The sequence below is a fragment of the Takifugu rubripes genome, chromosome 5, assembly GCF_901000725.2.
Source record: "Takifugu rubripes chromosome 5, fTakRub1.2, whole genome shotgun sequence".
Classification (NCBI taxonomy): Eukaryota; Metazoa; Chordata; class Actinopteri; order Tetraodontiformes; family Tetraodontidae; genus Takifugu; species Takifugu rubripes.
In genome coordinates, this window is record NC_042289.1 from 8861437 (window position 1) to 8883588 (window position 22152).

The 22152-nt window shown below is 45.3% G+C and overlaps 1 protein-coding gene across 8 annotated transcripts in view; it reads right to left on the bottom strand.

Annotated features, from left to right (window-relative positions):
- The window catches only part of bahcc1a (BAH domain and coiled-coil containing 1a), a 53540-nt gene extending 45466 nt beyond the window's left edge, over window positions 1-8074 (bottom strand). For 5 of the 8 annotated variants that reach the window (XM_029836208.1, XM_029836209.1, XM_029836206.1 and 2 more), the window contains exons 1-2: window positions 7818-8073; window positions 4821-5131 (exon numbers count right to left, since the gene is read on the bottom strand). In XM_029836208.1, the coding sequence (XP_029692068.1) occupies window positions 4821-4992 (172 nt within the window). In that variant the 5' untranslated portion in view covers window positions 4993-5131; window positions 7818-8073. Of the gene's footprint in view, window positions 1-4820; window positions 5132-5279; window positions 5421-7817 lie in introns of those variants that run through there. The other 3 variants (XM_029836210.1, XM_029836205.1, XM_029836204.1) reach the window with 3 other exon arrangements.
- Between the last annotated feature and the right edge of the window lie 14078 nt (window positions 8075-22152).

A 22152-nucleotide genomic window follows, 5' to 3' on the forward strand; every position in this document is an offset into this window, starting at 1 on the left:
CTGATACCAAATAGGAACTGATGAGGCATTAACACTTCACACACCTAAAGTAATAATTTCCAGATGTTCCTGTGTTTTCCGTGTTGTTTTTGGCAGGCTGATTCAACAGCGATGCCTTAAATCACTTGAAACCATACGGATTCCTCGCAACTGAAAAAAATGCAAATGGCTCGCGCCGTGAAAAAAAAAAATGGTTTGGATTTCTGGTGGGGAGTGTCAGCGGAAGGTGACAGATGGCCGCAGCACTGGTGCAGAGAGGCGCTCTTTCAGCCAGGTGCACGATGCCAAGCAACACCTCCACTATTCGGAGGAACGTCTGCGACATGGCGCCTGAGCGGCGTCATATCACAAGAATTCACAAATGAGCGCGATAACCAAGGCCAAGGTTTTCACTGTTTTGCAGAGCTGGAGCCGAAACGCGAGGGAGCGGACAAGGCCCGAGCCAACTGGATCTTGGCCTAAGACCCACGTTCTGTCACCGCACTTCCAGCACAATGGCTCCCAGATAAATCCATCTTTTTGATGTCATTTTTAACATATTCAGCGCATCGGATTTCAGGCGAAAAAATGCCAGGATAATCAACTATCGGGAACGTTGGGAAAATCTGCCCATCCGTCAACCTCCAGTTTATCTTTCACCGCCGGTATCATCTTACCTCATCTAATTTGGGCTAAACAGTGAGACGAAAGTGAACTCCTTCAGTCTGAATCTGTACAGTCTATGATTTTACCTATTCTTCTTCTTCCACAAACATCTAGAGACTACTACCCCTGCTGGCCGGATGACTATCTCTTCCAAAACAAAAAGTTTCTATTTTTGCATTGTTCAAACTTAAACCTTCTCCGACCAAGCTAGCTACGCTTTAGGCATCTGGTTGCTGAGTCTCTGCTCGAAGGGTCGAATTGTGCTTCTGTCTGGAATTTTCACCGTAGCTTTGGCATACCTACTGTGGTGCAGGAATCCAAGACCGACCTGAAGAAAATATAGCCATGCATCAATGCAGAAATAAAGCAACAGCTGTGCCTGTTTCGATCGGTCCCTGTGGCTTACCTAACATGAGTGTTCCGGTGATTTTTCATTCCTGCCATGTCGTCCTAAATATGCACACCAAGAGAAACGGATATGGCGTAAACAAACAAAGCTCTTTGTGTTTTTTTAAAAGTCGAGAGCAGGCTTAAAATTGTTCTGAGCAAACGAGGCCGGGTTTGTCAGGAAAGCCAAAGACAAGTAGCTTCAGAACTGAGCGGTTACAACCTAAAAGCTACAAGGCCAAGGAGGCCTTCCCACAAACAATCCTCACACGCTCACTGAAGTGGTCGTAACCAGCCCTTTGCTAATTCTACCAAACACCTGTGTTTGTCTTTGAAGCATGTTCCTAACAACCACAGACCCATGGGATATTCCGGCAATGAGACGTTCAATAAAAGTCTCTGTAAAGTTATTTATTCCCCCCTGGAACAAAATGGCAGCAGGCAGACGGCATAGGTAACCTTTGAAGAGGGGACTGACTCAGATATCCAGTGAGGACATAAAACTAAAGGAATGGCAGGGACATCCTACCAGAAAACAATAAAGGGGGTGGAAGGGACTGTTTTTTATCTTTAACAGCAGCCGTAAAACACATACAAAGCTGCGGTCTGCAACAATGGCTCGGGGCAGGGGAGGAGGGGGCTGAAACAGAAGTGGCAGGAAGACCACTGCTTCCCAGACACAAGAGTCTTCCTGCTGGAGAGAAAGGAGGCCTCGGAACGCAGGGGAGGAGAGGGAACAGCTGAGATGCGAATGAAGAGGAGGCACGAGTGAACGAGGTGACACGAACGCAACCTCGGATTGCACGGGGCATTCAGAGCGAAGCCGGGGTGGGGAGAGCGCTGGAACCCCCGCTGCTTTCACACGGCCACACCTCGGCCAGAGCTCGCTGATCAGAACAATATGGCTGAAAGATGAGCTTCCACCCCTGAGTGCCAGCAGCAGAGACAGCTCCACCGCGTCTCCTCCTTTGACACCATCCAACATCTGAATCCAGGCCTCACAGCCAAGCGAGGACAGTCTCCAGATCGGCGCCGGAGCCAGACAGATAAAATTACTATTTCAAAGTCCTTGTAAATGAATGAATTATGAGTCATTGAAATGGATGAAATAAACAGCATTAGCTATGTAAGATGAGTTTATGGGCTTCGCTGTAAAAGCGAGCCTATGCACACAGAGAAAAGTCGCTCCAGTGTCACATTCCCAGAACAAGTGCAAACTATAATTTGACCACCTGACATGTATTACAAACGACTCGGCTGCAGTAGGTGAAGATGGACAGAGGCAAATGCATCCTGACAGACTCTCCACTGGTCCTAACACAGTTGACTGGGCAAGAAGGTGGAAGAGCACATCGGCGTCCATTTTTACCTGAATGACTCCAACCTCGCCCGGTTTGCGCCAAGAAATCTGAGATATGAAAGTAGAGGAAATTCCCCCCCACCAAAAAAAAAAAATTGTTAAAATGCTGTGATGATAAAAGATGAGGGTGTCACAGTCGCCGTCAAGGGTGAAGGGGAGCGCTCACAATGAAAAACCTCTGCAAAGTCAGACGAGCGCTTTCAAGGAGCCACATCAGAAACCTGCCTCCGAATGCATTTTTACACCGACCCTGAAATATTCATGCTCTTTGTGAAGTATTCATGTGAACCAGTGTGTGAGTTAGTCCCTGGAGGGAGAATGTCGAGAAACTGAAGGGATCCAACGATCTCGTTCTCATTCTGTTGTGCTAATGTCACTTCCTCACGGGACACTTGGGGCAGACGCTAATGACCCGCCCCGCCGAGAGAGGGCCCTGCCCGAACCAGTTTGGTCAGACCAGCTACTAGTTACCTGCTCTTAGGTGCTGTCATGGCATCACTGGCCTGTGGTGACTGTAAATTAGCTTGGCAGTGCAATTAAATAAACATTTCAAATGAATAATTATCACATTTTAACTTAAATTTGCTTTCTTTGCGTTATTTTGATGGATTACAATGGAACAAACATTTGCCATAAATAATTCTGACTTATATTCCATGTCTCCGTTCCCCATTTACATTGTGACATGGTTGACATTTACACATATTATTAAAATAATAAATCAAAGATGGCACATCGGCGGAGCACAATAACAAAATAATCCTAACAGCGCCTGCAGGGCATTTAGGTGCCGAATTATACCAGCTATGATGCAATAAAATGCAAATAATTAAGTCATTTTCCAAATGTTGGAGACGTTAAATGGACGTCTATTCAGCCTCAGACATGTGTTAGTGATGAAACGGGGGAGACCAATAAACCACCTGTGCTGCTCATTGAACAGTGATGACATTTAGAGGGTCTTCGCTACGGCGCAGCGCTCAGGAAAAATGCTAAAAATGACGGTTTAGGGGGGAACCTGTGCAAGGAGGACAGTTTTAGCTTCCCTGCACAGCGTTCCCAAAACATCTATCTATCTATCTATCTATCTATCTATCTATCTATCTATCTATCTATCTATCTATCTATCTATCTATCTGTGTGTGTGTGTCTGTATGTGTGCGTGTGTGTGTGTGTGTGCGTGCGTGTGCGTGTGTGTGAGTGCACAGCCAGAAGCCAACATGAATGGTGAATGGCACCCATGATATTCACTCTAATACCCAATCACAGGTTCATTTTAGCACAATGAATCTCATTTGAAAATCTAATTTAGAACACAAAATATCGCCAAAGAGGGGGGAAAACCTATGGCAATATTTTTTACCGACATGTGTAATTCAAAATTTTAATGAATAAATCCTCCTGTGACCCAAAGGATTCCTCGACTGCAGCATCAGAAATGTTTTTAGGAACAATTGTCATATTCAAAAAGGTTGTTTTTTTTCTTTAAATATCTGACTTTGAGGAAAACGGTGTCGTAGTTTAAGTCGGGAAAAAAAAGTTTATTTTACATGAAGAGACCAAATGAAATGCAACACGCATGCGTGAAACATGAGTGTTTCATCTGTTTTTGCCTCATTAAACCAAATATATATAGACAAATTAGACCACGTGGATTCAAAGGTGATTATAAGTAAATTTACACAAATACAGGCAGATTAGATTATTGCACCGTAGGATAAATATACATAATTGCTCCCCAACAAGTTTTTTTAAAAGATCTTTGTAAAGATGCACACTTAGAGAAATCAAAGTCACTTGCTAAACCTGATGCACGCGCTGTGAACACATTTGCACCCTGACACGTTGAAGCTCAAAATAGAAGGAGGATTTTCTACAATTGCTCCTCTTCCTACATCGTCCGCGCGCGCACACACACACTCGCGCGCGCACGCACACATACACGCACACACACACACACACACACACACACACACACACACACACACCCCAGTGCAGGATGATTCAGCTCCTTCATCTGCCTGCTTCCAGCTCTGAGTTTGTCCGGTCCTTTTAGTTTCTGATGATAAAATCTCATCTCAGGTCCACCCAGTGTCCCTGACTGCCCCCCCCCCCCCCCCCTCTAAAAAAACCCAACAGCTTGGACAGCTCTTAAATGTCACTTATAAATACATGTGGCATTTACCCCAAAATACTCAATGCATATTTGCTAAACTAATGTGGTTTTATTGCCATTACATGTGAAATTAATATAACATTTATTCATCGTAATCCACCAACAGCCACAAATTAGAAACAAAGGTCCCAAATCCACACCACACACGCACGCCATATTCTATTAGAGAGTCACAAAAACGAGGGGGAAAATTAACATTTGACTAGCTGCATTCTTCTGTGACAAGCACAACATAGTCGAGATTTGACTGACCTGAGTGGGGAGCCATTGGTATGTGCGAGGGGTAATATTTCCCCGGCGGGAAGTGACCGGCATGCTGCACAGAGCTGTGGCCCGAGGGAGCGATCCGAGAGGCGGCTCGGTGCACCAGGGCGCCGCGCTCCGACAGGAGATGCGCCGGAGCAGCAAAATCCCGTCCTTCCATCCCGAAAAAGTAATCCGAAATCCGGAAAGGTCAGGAAAATTCAAACGCAACCCATATAATAATCCTTTCCTCTAGATCTATGTGTTGCATTCAGTCGATCCCAGGCTTCCCCCGACGACGCAACCCCAGATCATCTTTTCTGTAAAAGCAGGAAAAAAAGAGGCAATTTTCATTAGAAGACAAACGGAATGTCCACGTAATATTCACGATGCAAATATACTGACAGAGCAGTCCAGTCCTGTAAAATGTTACAGAAGACAGACCATTAGTTCCGCCCCATTGAATACCTCTCTTTTCTTTCATATGCAGGTTTCTTTGGCGTGAAGCTCAAATCGAGCTAAAAACTGAGGGGCTACAGAAATAAGTCACTGCGGATGGCAGCGACCGAGGAGGCGTCCAGAAGCCCACTGAGGCGGGGGGGACGTTCAATTGTATTGATCACCCTGGGATCCAGGCCTGGATCATGTGGAAGAGAGCACTTGATATTCCGCAGACATCGAGCAGATTGCTGGGACTTAATATTTTCATCTTCATAGCATCTGTAATCCAACTGTGCACGCGCCACCGCGCTAAATTCCGTTTTTTAAACCATTAAATCGTGATTGATGCAAACGGCGTCGAAACGCTTTTCGGGGGAGGAGGACTGTTGTCCTGTTTGGGTGTGTTAGAGATGATGGAAGCCTGCATTTCAAGGTGAACAACACCGAATGTTTCCTCCATCCTCTATTGTTTCACAACGACACTGTCGTTTTTTTGTTTTGTTTTTTTAAATCCCCCCTTTCTGTCAATCCGGCCCTCGCCACATCTCACTAATTGGACATTTGGCGCACGGAGACACACAACTGGAACAACTACTCATACGTGCTGAATTCATTTAGCATTTGTTTGCAAAAGTCGAAAAACAGCAAGAGTCAGAGAGCACCGTGCGTCGAGCGTGCACTCCCATGCAAATAAACGCTGGGCAGTGTCATTAAGCTGTGAATTTAAAATAAAAATGGGTGGGGGGAAAAATCTAAATTCGCAAGGTCTGAGTGTGAACGTGTGTGTGCGTGTGCGCGCGCCCCGCGTGCGTCTGCGCGCGTGAATAATTGCACTCTCACTGTCTTGTCATCTGCCTTGACCTATTTCAGGTCAGGTAATCAAATGTTGCAGTAAATACATTACAGCCTATATCCTCTGCCGTGCCACAAAAATGTCATTATGGAATCAATATGGTCAAAGTCCCATCTGCGTAAATCACAATAAAACAGCACATTTCACCGGATTAAAAAATATACATGTGTTTTTGCCGTTGGAGTATCATCTGAAAGGGGCGGCTTGTTTTTCTGAAGTGGCTACAATTCATTTAAGCAGAAGGCAGGTTTTATTGTTCTAATTAAGTGCGAGCAATTAAATAAATCTACTGGATTCTTTTAAAAAAAATGCGTGACGCGTTTATATCACATAATTTCAGTCTCCGGCCGTATTTCCCCGCAGTCCCATTTTACTTTTAAAAGCATAATTTTACTGCAAAATAAATCAGCCAAAATAATCTAGTGTGTAAAAATGGCAGACCTCTCCTACACCGTGCGCTATTTCAGCACAATTATCTCCCCGTGCCTCCAATTCACATCGACAACAACAATAAAAATCCCTCCATGCGGAGCTCATTGGGGCAAAATCCCAGCTCATCTGGTTAGGAGCCGAGGTCTGTGCGTGCGTGTGGCCCCGATGTGGAGGCCGGTTTGTGGGACTGTGCTGGGAACCGTGGTGAATGGCCGCCCGTCAGGAGAACAGTCTTTGTCTCCACACTCAGAGAGGGCTTTGCAGGCAGCCATTACCTTCCTCCCCCCTCTCACCACGCTATCGCCTTCATCCCACTGGATGTGTCCACCAACAAAGCTCGGTATCATAAAAATATACAAACACACCTCGAAATGATCGGAGAATGTGGAAGGAAAAACGCTGCTGTTGCGTGTTCGAATCGCTGCAATCTGCGTCCTCCGCGCTTTTCTTCCGTTTTAACGCAAATATTCTCTTCAAATGTGTTTTTTTTAAACCGTTTTAGATGTTTGACCGCGGTACATTTCCTGCACGACCACCCCTTCATTTGGAGGACGAGACGGCAGAATACGCGTAAATGTTAAATTATTTTTTTTAGGTCGAGTCCCGCTGAGAGGGAAGCGGCGCTCCGTGAGAGAGATGGCCGGGACAGAGTGCCCCTCGCTCGGCGTCAGCATGGAAACCGATCCGCCTCCCTCGTACGGATAACTCCCTGACCGAAATAAAGTCAGACCGCACAACAAACGCATCGTATTCTTCTCCAGCAGCCCGACAAAAATTCAAAATATATTTGCACAAGTCATCCAATGCGCCAAAAATGTAGAAAATATATTTTACGTAGCCTGCCCTTAAGGGAATATAAACGTTAATTAAAACAAAACGTCAACAAATAAACCGTAATTCGAAGACCAAAGACTTAACCCAAACGCCCTTCACGCTGTTAATATATGCCCCAATAAAATTAACATTAATAATATTTGCATTTTCAATTGTCGACAGATAACGCCCGGCTATTGTTATATATTAACTAATTTTATTTTCTAATTACGCGCGTTTCTTTTCAGCTCAGTTCAGTTGATAATGCATTCATTCCACGCAGGACTTAAATTCACTGGTTTGGGAGGCAAATTCAGTCATTTTAGCGTCTTAAGTGTCATGAACATCATTTAACAGGCGGTATTTTGGACTAAAAGCGACGTTCTTCCGAGAGGAAACAGACCTCCAAATGTTTTGTTTTTTATTTATTGAAGAGGAAAAAATAAATATATAAAATTACTACTTACTGGTATGTTAAATCCTTGCATAACAATAAATTATAAAATCACAAAACACAAGGAAGGTGGGAGCGAGGCCGCGTGCGTCGCCCATTTAAAATTCAAAATATGAAATGAAGCATGTGGCTGTGGGTGAAATCCTACAGTATCTCCATGTGAGGCTGAGCTGGAGCCTTCTGCTTTAGTCTATGGAAGCTGTGGGACTACGGCTTCCGGCCTGGCTGGATCGCGGCTCGGATCTCCGAGCAGCGGTTTCTCTCCCGGTGCAACTGCGTACCTCGCGTCTCGAGGGCAGGGTAAACACGCCCTCCCATTGGACGGATACCTGCATGTTAATGAGCTCGTGCCGCCCGCCCGCGGCTGAGGGGGCCTCTGATTGGTCGCCGGCGTTGGCCAATGGTGTCGTGACTGGCAGAGGGAAACGACGTGGAGCGGCAGATTTAAAGGCCAGAAAGGAGCCGAATGTAGCCCGAACATGGCTACACGAAACCATTTCCTTTCCATCTGAATCAGTATAATAGTTGCTTAGTTGGGTTTCCTTCAGTCTATCGAGGTTAAGGCTAAAATGTCCATTAGCTAAGCTGTTAACGCCCTTCCCCAGCTGCTCGTTCGCACGTGATGAAATTCTATGTACCTATTCATGTTTACTAGTAGTAGTTAGCATTCTACCAAACTATCTGAAAGACAACGTATTTTGCTGCTGTTCCAAGCAAAGTCTGCAGATAATTGTTGTTTCCAAGCAGGTTGTGTTATATGCTAAGGAAGATTTAATTAAAGCTACGTTGAAAGAATCGAGATATTTTGGACTTGTTCATGCCCTGTATTGACAAATTCAAATCAACCACACCCAGTGGGTGAATAGTTTTCCATAGGTTTCCATAGTTTTAGTCTGGCCACAAAATGTGATGAGATGCCAGTAGACTGCCCCCTAATTGTGGGATGCTGCAGTTCAGCAAGTACCTCGCTACCATCAATTGTTTCTGGACAACTGTAGATAAATTCTCTAAAACTGAAGCCCCATTTTTAAGTTACAGTTAACAAATTCTAACAATTAACCTGTCACATAATAAAGATGGCACTATTAAGCTTTACAAAATCAGATGATAGGTATTCATTTATCCTTAACATATGGAAAGGAGGCTAGCCTCTATATGAACAATGCTCATGGATTCAGGCTGTGTTGAAAATAAAGTGCTAAATTTAAAGGCCTGGCATGTATAGCACAATTAACCATTTAGAGTTAAATTCTGCTGACTGTTCTTGCACTTTCACCATGTAAAATCACTGTTTCAGCCACAAAACTAAACTATTGCTTTGATTCTGACAGTTGCAAATGATGACAAATGACAAATGATGTCACCAACCAAAGATGCTCCTTCCCATATTCCATGGTACAGTTGCTGCACTTGTGTGTACAGAGAGGAAGTGGCTACAATGTATGTTCTTAACTGCGATGACTAGAGTATAGTGCTCACAACACCTCGTTTGTGACGTATTTTCCAAACACAAATAATGGTGACAATTTTCTTTTTTATTTTGCTTAAAACCTTCAAATATCTGCACTAACAACAGAGCTGATGAAGGCTAATTCCAGCCTGCCACCAACCAATTAGGATGGACTTTTGTTATTACATTATTCCAAATGTTTACAAATGAGCCCCCTCCTTGTTTTGGAGGTTTTGATTGGCTGGCTCGGTGCCAGAGCATTGTCAGTCACAGAATGTAAACAAGCCTCTGATTGGCTGATGGCCCGTCCGCATTGCCCCCCCCCCCCCCCCCCCCCCAAAAAGAAAACGCAATAACTGGCCCCGCGGTTTCAAGGCTTCCCAGGTTCGATGATGAAAGGGGATAAGACGAGGCGGTTTCAAGGCGCCCCAAAGGCGGACCCCTATTGGCCCTGAAGCGATATGAGTCAAGCGTGAATCAATGGGAATACTGCAGAGAAAGGGGGAAATTATAAGTTGGATATTTCAAATAATCGGGGTTAGTTTTCCACATAAATGTGGAACAGTGGCGGCTGAGCATTATGAAAAGTCCCGAATGCAAGTGAAACTCGAATGAATGCGGGCAGAGGAGGCTGCGCGTCCGGTGGAGCGGAGAGGGAGCACCGCGGTGGAACGTCCCCGCCGAGGTGCGCTTTCACACGGACAAAATCTGAGGTTCGGCGCGGTCGCTGCGGTAAAAAACGAAACGTGGGGGGAAAACGCGCAGATTGATTCCGTCTGATGTGAAATTTGACGTCGGGTGAAACGAGCAGTTTGTGCTTCGGCTTCGAATTCAGATGAGGGCGTAAATGTTTACATGGCCGAAGGATGCAGAGGACAATGTAGGGATGATTGTACGTGTGTGTGCAGCCAAAATATTTGACGTTTTCTTTTTCCAGCACTGACGTCCACGGAGAAAACACGGGAACGCTGTGCAAACGGAAATTTGTTTTAAATTATAGGCTCATGTTTGTGTTGAATGAAGACAATAAAAGAGAGAAATATCTATATTTTGTGTCCTTTTTTAAAGCTTTCACCTTCATGCCCAATTTAACTGTGCAGGGGCACAATAAGATAACGAAGATATTCACGTTACATTAATTAATTGATGTAAAATGAATACATTTGGTGTGTTGGTGACCCTTAAACCAGAAAAGATTTCAATTAGTTTCTTTTTAAAATTAACTTGGACCGCAATCATTACCTGCCAAAATTGACACATCCTTTCCCCATTTCCATATTATTTATCTATTATATTGCTGCCTGTGAGCTGAAGTTTTGCAGGGATGGGCATTTTAAAAATGTGTGTGTGAGGTAGGAGGAAAGAGGCAGAGCTAGTTTAGACACAGAGGGGGATAATTAATGCAGAGCTGAGTGATTTCTCAAGAAAAAGGCCATTTTTACTAGGAGGATTGTCCTTGATCAGTGTAGCGCTGATGATTGACAGTCTGTCTCCCCACCCACGTCTCTGACAATGAAAGGACCAGTGGACTCATGTCTCCAGTGCTTTTAAATACATTTAATTCTTTCAAGGAAAATAATCTAGTATAGATGATCACCTGGCAGCCACGATTCATGTATTTGTAAAAAAGAAAAAAAAAAGAATCCATATGGTATTGAGATGAGATCTTCAAGATACATTTAGAAAAAAGAAATAATACTAGAAAATAAATGAGCAAGTTAAGATTATATTTGTGTTCAGGCTAGTCATGAAGTGTGTGCGCGTGCGTGTGTGTGTGTGTGTGAGAGAGAGAAGCCAATTATTTGAATTAATAATCTGATTAAACATCAGTTGCTGCACCACTTAATCCACTAATAACACTGTTTTCGTATAATTCCTGTAGCACTGGCGCAGGGAAATTCAAATTATTGACAATTTTACCCGGCAAATATGATCCACCAGCTTCATTTATTCACACATCACCTGAATCCAGAAGGTGGATAATGTGGTAGATTTACGATATTTCTCAAAAATAAACACATAATATTAACAAGTATATATAATTTTCCGAAATTAAGGTGATGTTACTTTCGAATTTCAGCTCTGCTTCATGTGCAGTCAACATTGATCACATATTCAATGTGAACCCTTCAGTTCCATTAAAAGAAACAGCATTTATAAAATTTGAACACCTGCACGTGTAAATACAGCAATAGATAATTATTGATGGATCTGCACTCACTGCGCGGACCAGTGGTCTTAGTGGGCCAGCTGGAACATGATGATCAATCTTTCATGTGGCGTTCAAGTACCTACCTATACCAGCAGTAACAACGCAGATGAATCAGCAGTTTTATTTGCCCGTAAATAGTCGATATGGTCATTTTTCTCAGAGTGGATCTCATTAACTTATGCTCCATGACGCAGTCTTGTGATCACAGATGTCTTACAAAACTGTTAAAGGCTCAACGGCACAAGAGCAACATTGTGCTTCGGTTACTAAACTCATCGCCCAACTCACTCGCTCATGCCCCCAACATCTGCAGCGAGGGGTGCATCCCAGAGTCATGTGACTCCGGGATGGCTGTCGTCATTAAAAAGCTCTTGTCTGAGAGAAGAAAGGGGGGTTTGTGGCGCGCCTGCTCTCTCTTCCCCCCACCCAGCTGCAGGTTGGAGGAACATTGCTTCAGGAGCACCACGCAGAGCGGCCCGGGGTCTCAGACACAGCTCGTCTGTGTCGCTACGTCAGCTCGCTGCCCCTGCATTCACTGCACACAACTCTCACTTTATCCTCTCATGACACCAGAAATGCTCCCCGGGGGCCGATTGAAAGCATCGTGATTTCACCCGTTTGATAGCGAAATCAACATGAATCTGATGAGACGGAGAAAGCAGGTTATGTTTCCACTTAATTCAATCAAAATTCATTTTTTTCTTGACAGCTAGCTGCTACGCGGCAGCTGCAACCCTCCAGGTGCATAAACGCATCAGCTATGGCCTGTAAAACGTAGGTTAGGTGGCTTTGTTGATGCCATTATTAGGAAAGATCAATCCATGGTTGAAATGTTCATGTGGCACATTCATTGGAAGTTCAAACTGAACAAATGAGGCCGGAACACAACAACAGCAGCTAGCCTTGCATGCTAATACATTAGATAAAAGCAACTAAAAAGAAAGAGGAGTTGCAGAAAGGCCCATTATCAGCTCTCTATCAGAGATATATGATTGCATTTATTGATAATGGTGTCAAGACTACATTCACTGGTGCACTTGTACTCAGCTCCATTTGTCTCTCTGCTCATTTCTATAAATCCACATCAGCCTCTGAATCATATTTCTTGCGCTTTTACATGAGACCTCCATTCCAGATTTCCTCTGTGAGGCCTGTGACAGTTCTCCGGTCTGCCTTCGCCCCCTCCCCCAGACAGCGGCCCCCTTTGCTATATTCATTTCACATCCCAACGGCCGTTTGGGCTCCTGACATTAAAGGGACGAGCCGTATTTCAGCGTCCCCGCTGATGCGATTTGCAAAGATATGAGGGCCTTTTTTATGGGTGCCCAGATATGAAGTTATCGCTCTCGCTGCCCACCTGGCAGGCCTGCGACGTCAGTCAAAGTTCACGGGCGCTGATACAGGAGCTACAGCAGGTGCAGCTGCGTGCGCCACGCGCTCTTCGGTGAATTTGTGCAGAGCTGATTTCCATTCATCTGGTTTGGGTTCGCCGACACGCCAAACAAACAGGGATCCTTTGTTTGTTCGACCAGCAACAGCACAGGGCTGACATGTTCGGGGTCCCGTCGGAGGCATGTTTGCATGTCCGCGCACATGCAGACGCGTTTATCCGACATAAGAAGAGACGCAAGTTAATGTTGTTTGATCGGGGCTGCGTGTTCTTGGACCATGACACATGGCCTGTAGTCCAGAGGACAGAATAATGTGTGGCAGAGTGAATGGCTGCACATGCTCATTAATGTCATTAATCACCAGGGACAGAAATGCCACATGATAGATGTGGGAGGGGGCTTTCACCGGGGGGAGATATGACAGAGATTAAATATTCCTGAAGAATATTAACATTTGAGAAATCAAGTGGCTTTTATGGACATTTAGATTTATCTGTTTGGGGCTCTCTGGAGTCTGACGACGATGTGCTACTGGCCCCAAACAATGGAGCCAGTGTAATTAATACCAGGCTTAATTGTGAGTGTAAACTGTCGCATAATTCTAATTTATCGTGTTGCTCTAACTCTGACTGTGAGACAAAACTGGGCTGAGCCAGTTCCTCTGGAAATAAAGGATCTCTTCGGAGGATCAAATGGGGTGTGTGACATTTCTCTCACAGGCGTTTGATTGTGAACCGAAGGACTCCCCTTATGGGGCTTCTGAACGCCCACCGCGGGAGCTAATGGGAGCGGCCGAGCTCTGAACCGAATCTCGGGGCGGAACGGTGTCGGCTGCAGCTCTGCCTGTTGGATGGGAGCAATGAGGCCCCGAGCCTGGCCGTCCCTGCGCGACGGCGGCAGGCTCTGGGGATAGTTGTGCACGGCGAGGGCAAGCTGTTTGATCAGCACATATTTTTAATTGGCTCCAGGCACCCTGGGGTGTTAGCATTGCCATGGAGAAGGTTCCTATTGCACCTTTCCTAATTAAAATCATTACAAATTCCAGGCACATCATAAAGGATTAAATGAGTGAAGGTGTGTGTCCATGGGTGTGTGTGATGAGTGCGTTGTCTTCTGGGTAGCTAACACATATAGCCTAATTGTTTTTCCCCTCAGTAATGGCAAATGAGGGAGGCCTGGCTGCAACCCCGGTCCACTAATCAGATTACATGAAAGAGAATCTGGTGAATACATTCACTCACTAAAACACCTCCGTTTCTGTAGGTTCCCCCCACCAAGAACGGGAAAATAAATACAAGCAGCGGAAAACTTTGGGGAGTGTTTAACCTGCGGTGTTGCTTGTTTTATTGAATATTCACATCTGCCCTGCTGTGCACGGCAGATTTAACGAGCGCTGTTTGTCTTATTTGAAATAATTGATGTCAAACAAAATGCGCGACTCCTCTGAGATTCCCTTTTTCAGACAAATGGTCTGAAGAAGAAACACTTCAGTGGATGTTTTACTCATCACGTCTTTCAATGGCAGCAGAACATACATGTGTTCCATGAGATAGATATTCGAGCTCACTGATTCCGTTGCTATTGCACCCTCCAGGGGGTGAAGAGGGAGTGGCCTCGCTCCCCGAAACAAAGAAGGCTTAAATCAAGTTTTAAATATCTCCTACTTGTGCCCAGAGGGAGCAGAGAGACAAGGGAATGTTTCTCTGCTCTGATATTGAAAGAACAAGCTCATGAAGGCAAAAAATTCAAGTGACTATGGAAGGATTGTTTTTTTTCAAACGGCGTCTGTTTGGAAACGTGCCCATCATCTAAAACGCCTGCTATACGCGGTGAAAACCATTGCGATTTACTTGATATGCGTAAAAGCAGAATTTCACAGACAAGACACTAAACAAGGAGATGCTAGAAGGCAAAGCATCAACCCTGCAGTGACCACTGAAACAAAGATGGAGGATTTCCTACGATTTACCGAAGAAAGTCCTCTCAACCATGGACTATAGGGCGGCCATCTTGAGGTGGCGATGTTATTCATCCTCCACAGGATGAGCAGATGCCCCTCTCAGCTGATTTCTAGGTTAATACACACACCCTTCCCAGCACAAGGTCACCTGTCTCTCCTGACCCTGTTTGTATCAGGCCATAAGTCCACATTTTCCATTCACGATATTATTATTATTATTTACTACATCCGACCACCAGGGGAGCTAATCGGGATCAATTTAACACTCACCTTTTCTTAATAGAACAAGTTATTGGACGCTTTTAGAGATTAAATTTGCTTCTGAAAGTTGGATGGAAAAAATGAACGCGACTTCCTGTTGTCAGTCGAATCGAGGCGTAGACATAACGCAGCAGTGTAGGAGACAAAGAGACAAAATGCATCACAAAGATGAGTGAGGGTGTGGCATCTCCTCGGCTGCCGCTGCTTCCTGTCCTGAAGATTCCATTTATCATTTTAACGTCTTCATGTCGCTTGTTACTTCGCCACTAGCCAGAAGTGTGTCCCAGCTGACACGAACGATTGATGAGATGCGGGCAGGGGTGGCGAGCATGGGTTTGGGGTGGAGATGATCAAACCAGATGTGGTGTGATGCGGAGCTGGGATGGGCAACAAGGGGCGCTCCGTGAAGGTCATAATGTCACCCGCTAGCCTCATTAACCATATCCAAACACGCATAGTAATGGGGTTTAAATAATGAGGCTTCTAAAAATTCTGTGCTAAAGGAATGTAAAGAAATGTAAAGGAACGGTGGTGGGAAATGTCCCCACTGGACATTGGCAGATTATTACCTCTCTGATGTCCGTGTGAAAACATCAATCTATCCTCAGCAGCCGGTTATCTTAGCATAGCACAAAGAGAAACATGGGAAAGCAGCCGCCTGTCTCTGAAATCAGCCTGCAGGCAGCTTTAAAAGTCACTAATTAACACAATCTTGAGTGTTAAAACCCTACAAAGACAGATGTGTAGAAATGACACGTTGCGGTTTTACAGTTTTAAGTCTATACTACCCAGCTGTTGCCGCTATCTTAAGCTTAACTGTTCATACAGCAGAGCAGCAAAGGTGTTCTTCAGTATTTTTGCATTTTGATTTGCCTAGTTAATCCTAAATTTTATGGCTCATCTCTTCTCTGATGCACCGAGAACTCACAGACCACAACAGCTGACACATGATAGTGTATCATCCTGGACTCCCCCTGGTGGTAAAACAGAACACAAGCGCAGAAGACTGCCAAACAATAACACGTGACGGGGGGAGCCCAAGTCCAACCGAATTACACTTGATCCAAGAATAATATCAAAAGGTGTTCTTTCTCCCCTCGACTTTCTCTTCATCCAGCGCGTCCCCCCGCTGTCATGGGCGTGCTCCAAAATCCGTGGCTCTCCCAACTCGGTAGCTGATCAAAACCAGGTGGGAAGGCCTGCATGTGCTTTCCATTTGTGCAGGATGTAAATGGATTCAATTAGATCCAAATGCACAACCTGTCAGCCAGGGGGAAGTGGCAGTCTTTCAAAGGCCATTAGATTATGGACAAGATTTGGAATAAAAACTTTGCTGGCCGACGTTCTGCCATTAAATCGCTTGATATGAAACTACTGAAGTGATCCGAGCTAGCGTGCTGACTCTGCACTATTCCCATGGGTGTGACTTCTTTCTCACACGCATGCACACACACACATGCCAACACATTTTGAAATTATCTTTAGTGACCCTTGTCGGTTTGCTTTGGCCGTGCCTCAGTTTTCCGCGAGCCCACAATTGCTCGTGCAAGTGCAAACGCACAAACATCGCGCTCCGAGTAGTAGCGTATCCCCAGACATATTGCCGATGGCCTCGCATACGTGCCTGCATTAAAAACAGTAGCTCGTACAGCTTTAAAGTCAGACGGCCCCATCACTCATGGCTGTTAAGATTCCGGCCGTAAAAATTTAAGGCTTCCAGAAAAATGACCGACTGTAACACGTATCCCTTGTTTTGATTGGCTGGAATGATACGGTATATTCTGTTAACGCTTGGCTTCGCTCCGCAAACATGTAAAGGAATTTAAGCGTGTTGTGGCAAAAACCCAGCGCGGGTCGTCTGTCTTTCGTGCGGTCGTGCCTTTTAACGCGTTTGTTGCAGAAACGATGTCACGGGCCGCGCAGACGTGTTAACTGAACCGCTCACCGAAACACTCGTTATGAACTGGACACAGGGGGAGGGGCAGCTGTTACACTGAAAACAAAGGACTTGTCACCGAGATATAGGAGTTACAGAGGTGGAGGGGTTCAGCCGGACCCTGGGTTTAATGTGATGAGGCTTTACTTTACAGTCCTGATATAGAAGTGAATCAATGGGACATTTCTAAGCCATTATTATCAATCACCATTGCTTAAGACACCCTAATGAGCTCATTAGATAAGACGAACAGCAGATTGATTGCAAAATGGGGCGAGTAAAAAGTAAGATGTAGAGAAGCAGAAGGTGATGGAGGAGCAAGGAAATAGGTCTCTTGGATTCCGGAGTTAGGAGAATTAGTCAGATTCCAAAATTTGTTGGATAAAACAAGGCCAACAAAACAGGTTGAAAAGGACGACCGTCGTATAGAGGCCACAGCTCAACGTCTGCCTCCTGACCCGACCTGTCTGCTGTCAGGTTCAAGGCAACCAGCTGCGCTAGCTGATAATATGTGAACACAAGATGGAGGGAAAGGAGTCAGCCATAAAAGTAGGAAGAGAGAGAACAAAGGGATAAAGCCAGAGAATGTCAGTGAAGTCATAGAAGCAAGAACAATGAGGAGGAGGGGAAACGGTGTGTACGACTGTGTACAAGATGTGATCTGGACAGACGTTTGCTCCCCCCTCTCGGCTGAGCTTTAGAGGCCATTCTGTCTGAATCTGGGGGTGACCTAGGAGAACCCCGCCGGTGTTGGATTTTGACGGTGGCAGCAGAAGATGAAGACTCATAAAGTGAAAATATTTAAGGAAAGGTCAGAGTGAACGCATCAGCACGTCTCCCCGTTTCCTCCTAGGGCGGAACAGATGTGTGCTCGACCCCAGCTGTTGCCAGATGTGGATCCGGGACCATCTGCGGTAGCTGTGGCCGCGTGCGCGCCTGTGTGTTTCCCTACAAAAACTTCAAAACACACGTGTCAAAGTGAAAAACACTGCTCTTTTTTTGGCAATTTAATGCCAAATCTCTGTCAGAATGATTGTAGCTGCCGCTGGCCTTAGGGTGAGTTATTGAAGGAAAAATCGCTAACATTTTAATTACTGGAACATACTTTGGAGTGTGTACACACTCTTTAGCATCTTGTCACAACGTTGCATTCAAAACAGAATCATAAAAATGTTGCTGCACAAACATACCTTGATCTCATGTGTGGCCAATTATACTCTCAAGACTGCCTCTATTCATCCATGTTTACGCGGCAGCATTGCAGCGTTCCTCCAAGGTGAATTTAGTAGGCTGACAATATGCCTTTCTATGCTAATGTAATGCCAGTTGCATCTTTCTTTTTCGGCTTGCAGCTAACGTAGCTAGGAACTAAGAACACAGCACGAGAGAAGGGTGAAAAGGAGGAAAAAGATTTAACAATCCCAGAATATAAAACCTGATGAGACATGTAATGCTATAAAGCCTCCCGAGACCACGGGAGATGGCAGATTAAAGCGTGCATGGGCGAATTCCACCAATGAAGGTAGAGGCACTGGCCGCTCTACCGCTGTGCTCCGCTCCACCAGGCAAAGAGAACGGTCTGAATAGATTTCAGCAACCTTCATAAAAACCAGGGCTAAAGCTACTTCACAAAGGGGGAAAAAAACCCCATGCCAATCAATTATTGCTCCCCCAATAATGACAAGTACAGACCAGAATAAACGCTTTCAGACCCGGCACGCCAAGGAAACTCGCTGGGCTCTATCATACCATGGCATTAAGGAGGAGAGTCAGGGTCTCCTCGCCGCATGTTCACCGCTGCTTTCTTTGTGTGTGCATGTGTGCTCTAATGCATTTGTGCGCATGTGTGTGTTGAAAAGCCCTCCATTGAATGAGTACATTCAACGGGGCACCGGGGTCTTTAAATGCCAATGAAAATAAAGAGAGGGAAATTGCAGGCAACAGGAAAATAACCAACCAGGGGGAAGCCAAGAAAGAAAAGAAAGTTGCAGCATTAATAGAGACGCCAAAAGGTTTAGTAGCACTCTACACAATATACGGCAGCCATAAATTCTCCACGTTATGTCTTTGGGGCTCCATTTTTTTACGCACAGTGACAATGACAGTGAGTAACTTCTTTTTAAACTTTTTTTTTTTTTCCAACTTTCAAGTGGGCCAGACAAACCGCAAAGTTTACTCATTCCCCTCATTAGAGCTGACATTAGTTTCAGGAAACGAGGCACGCGGGATGTAAAACACTACATTACCGGTGAAATTTGGAAGCAGTAAATCATTAGGGACACAACGGAGGGCCGAGCACACTACCTGATACCGTATCGTGCGAGGAGGCCACATATGCTGAAATATATCTGCGCTAGGTTCTTTTTTTGGCGATGTTTCGGGGGATCCGATTCAGTCGTAAAAATGCCGTTTGCATTGACGTTGCTTGTATAACATGACAGAAGAAGTTGCGGTTAAGTATCAAGGGTAAACTCTTCCTGCCTTCCATCAAAAGAGGTCATAAAGCATGAAACTGGAGGAGATGAAGAGCTGAGTTTCACTTTCCAGCGAAGAAAAATGACCCTCTCACTCTGGTTTCCAGTTTAATTATTAATACATCACATTAGAATCTCTTCGTGGGCCCCTCAGACCTTATTTTGAAGTGATTCAAACATTCAACTTTGAATCTAAGACAGCCTGAAGGAGATGGAAAGCAAGGTAATAACATGGTTGTAAATAAGGAACTCCTCATGAAGTTTGGCTCTTTATTTCTGTCTTCTAAGTAATGTAGAAGTACCCAGGTTTTATATTATTGTGTAAAGTAAGTGTACTTGCTCTACCTGTGCTATTTCCTGGTGGATAAGTTTGTTAAACTCCTCTTTTGGCCCATTTTAGTGTGGGGGTAATTACACTAGGCTAGAAAGATGCCTGTGCAAAGAATCCTCTGAACAGCGCAGCTTTTTGGAATTCTTCACCACTGGAAGCATATAGGGACACGGAATATTTTCTATAAATTTCAGCTGTGTGTGCAGTCGGAGACACTTTACACAGATAGACCAAGTCTCTGCCGCTGATTTTCATACAAATCCTACAAAGACGTGTTTCCACTGAAATTACGCAGGATTTTTTTTAACTTTCCCAAAAAGCTGTTTTCGGGTTCTTTAGAATTCCTGAGGGGTGGGGCTGTGCAGCGCCAGCGTTGATTGGTGGAGCGTATTTGCACTGAAGTGTTTTAACAGTCCTGAACTTGCCCAGACAATCAAAATGGTTCAGGGATTACTCGCTATTTTCCAGTGTGAGTTTGCTTTTCTATCTGCTACATAAATCCGCGTTTCCGTGTATCCAAACCCCGGAGCGTCACGTCCTTTCTCATCGTGTTCCTGGTTGTTCACAGTTGGTCTTGATGGCTCATCAAGTTGTCATGGCCTTCCAGTTTTTACAGCATTCCTTTCTTTATGTCATGGGATGTGTCTTATTTTCTGCCTGTGCGTGCCGACGGCACCATAAATCGAGAACAATAAAAAGTTGTCAATGTTGCCCTTCGGATTACGTTGCCATAGCTTTCCGTTTAGAGCAGGAGGTCACCGTGTCTGAACACCAGTTTTGGAAAATCCGATGGCGAAATGTAGACCAAAAAACGTAGACTGTTTGGTTCAGACAGCCTCAAGGTTCCCAGCCAACAATGCAGGGATCAGTCCTGGGTGGGAGGAGTGTCAGGTCGTTGACTTAATGACGACCGGACCAGCTGACATGATAGATGTCTTTAATAATCTCCGGCTGCTTTTCTTTTTATCGTCCTTCAGGATTTGCTGTTATTAAGATCTGCGTCCTATTATGATGCCTGCCGCCGCCGCCCACATCACATGGTGCGTCAGTCCAAACAGTCCAAGCAAACAGGAAGCCCGAAAATATCGGCTCCTTCTGCGCTGATACTGCGGCGGTGCCTCGACCGTGGCCCGAGAACAGAAGCTTTGCAACAAAGGGGACCCACCTGTGGAGTCAGAGTCCGGCCAAATGACACTTGACGGTTTTATTAAACATTTCTGCTACTGAAAAGAAGGAAGAGCAGCAGCGCTGGGGATATCGAACAACTGGTGCTCATTGGTGCCAAAGGTGCGGAATGAGAATGTTTTCATTGCGCTTCCCTTTCTTTGGTGTGTCTGAGTGGCTTCAAGGTCTATCGCAGGCCTGGCATTGGTGAGGGCCCATGTTTTATTAATCTGCAGATGAGCTCAGCTATTGATGGCAAAGGCCGCCCGTGGGTTCAATTAGGATAATACAGGGAGAGGGGAAGATTATGGGCGGCTATTTAAGTGAGGGTATATCTCTTCCTGACAGTTATAGCCCAAATGCAACAAATTGTACCTCAGTGGCTACAAACGGCGCCGTGTCGCTCCCTCTTTGATGAAACATGCCTTTGTGGCAGGTCAGCCGTGTGGAGCCGACACCGGGCTGAGGGAGCCACATAGCCTGTCCTCCCTGAGCTAACAATGCCGGCCAGAGTGGAGCCTGTACCCATCCGGTTAATAGGGGCCATTAGAAAACAGCTGTCTATATGGTGTTGCACTTAGCGACTCGGCCACCCTGGACAAATAGTCCCACTCAGCATGACTCTCTCTAGACGACTGCAGCTCTTTCCAACTTGCCCACAACTGTTAAAAAATTGGGACCTTTTACAGACTTGTGTCCGAACCCTCTGAATCGGAGACTGAATTTGGAATGTCCATTATCCAGCTGTTTAGGCTTCTGCCCGTTGGAAGCATTAAATCGGCAGACAGCCCCAAGGGACTCCACAGGCGAGTTTGCTGTCTTTCGCTCAGCGACATCATGGCTGTTTCTCGACTGCATCGAGGCCTCGTGTTTAGGCTACAGGTGGAGAGATAAGCCAGTCCACCACTCCACACCCTGACGGCAAAAGTTAAAGAAAGCGTGAGCGTTCGCAGGAGCACTAGAGGATGAAGGAGAAGATCCCTCTCAGGTTGTGTTTTTACTCAAGAGCAGGTTGTTTCAGCCCAAGAGCTGCGCCTTCACAGCTATAAATTCAGAATTTTAACAACCTCTCCCCTCAGAACGGGCCTGTCCGGCTTCCAGGAGGGGTGGGAGAAGAAAAAATCCAGATTTTTCGACAAAACTATCTAAATTCCGATCCGGCATGACCA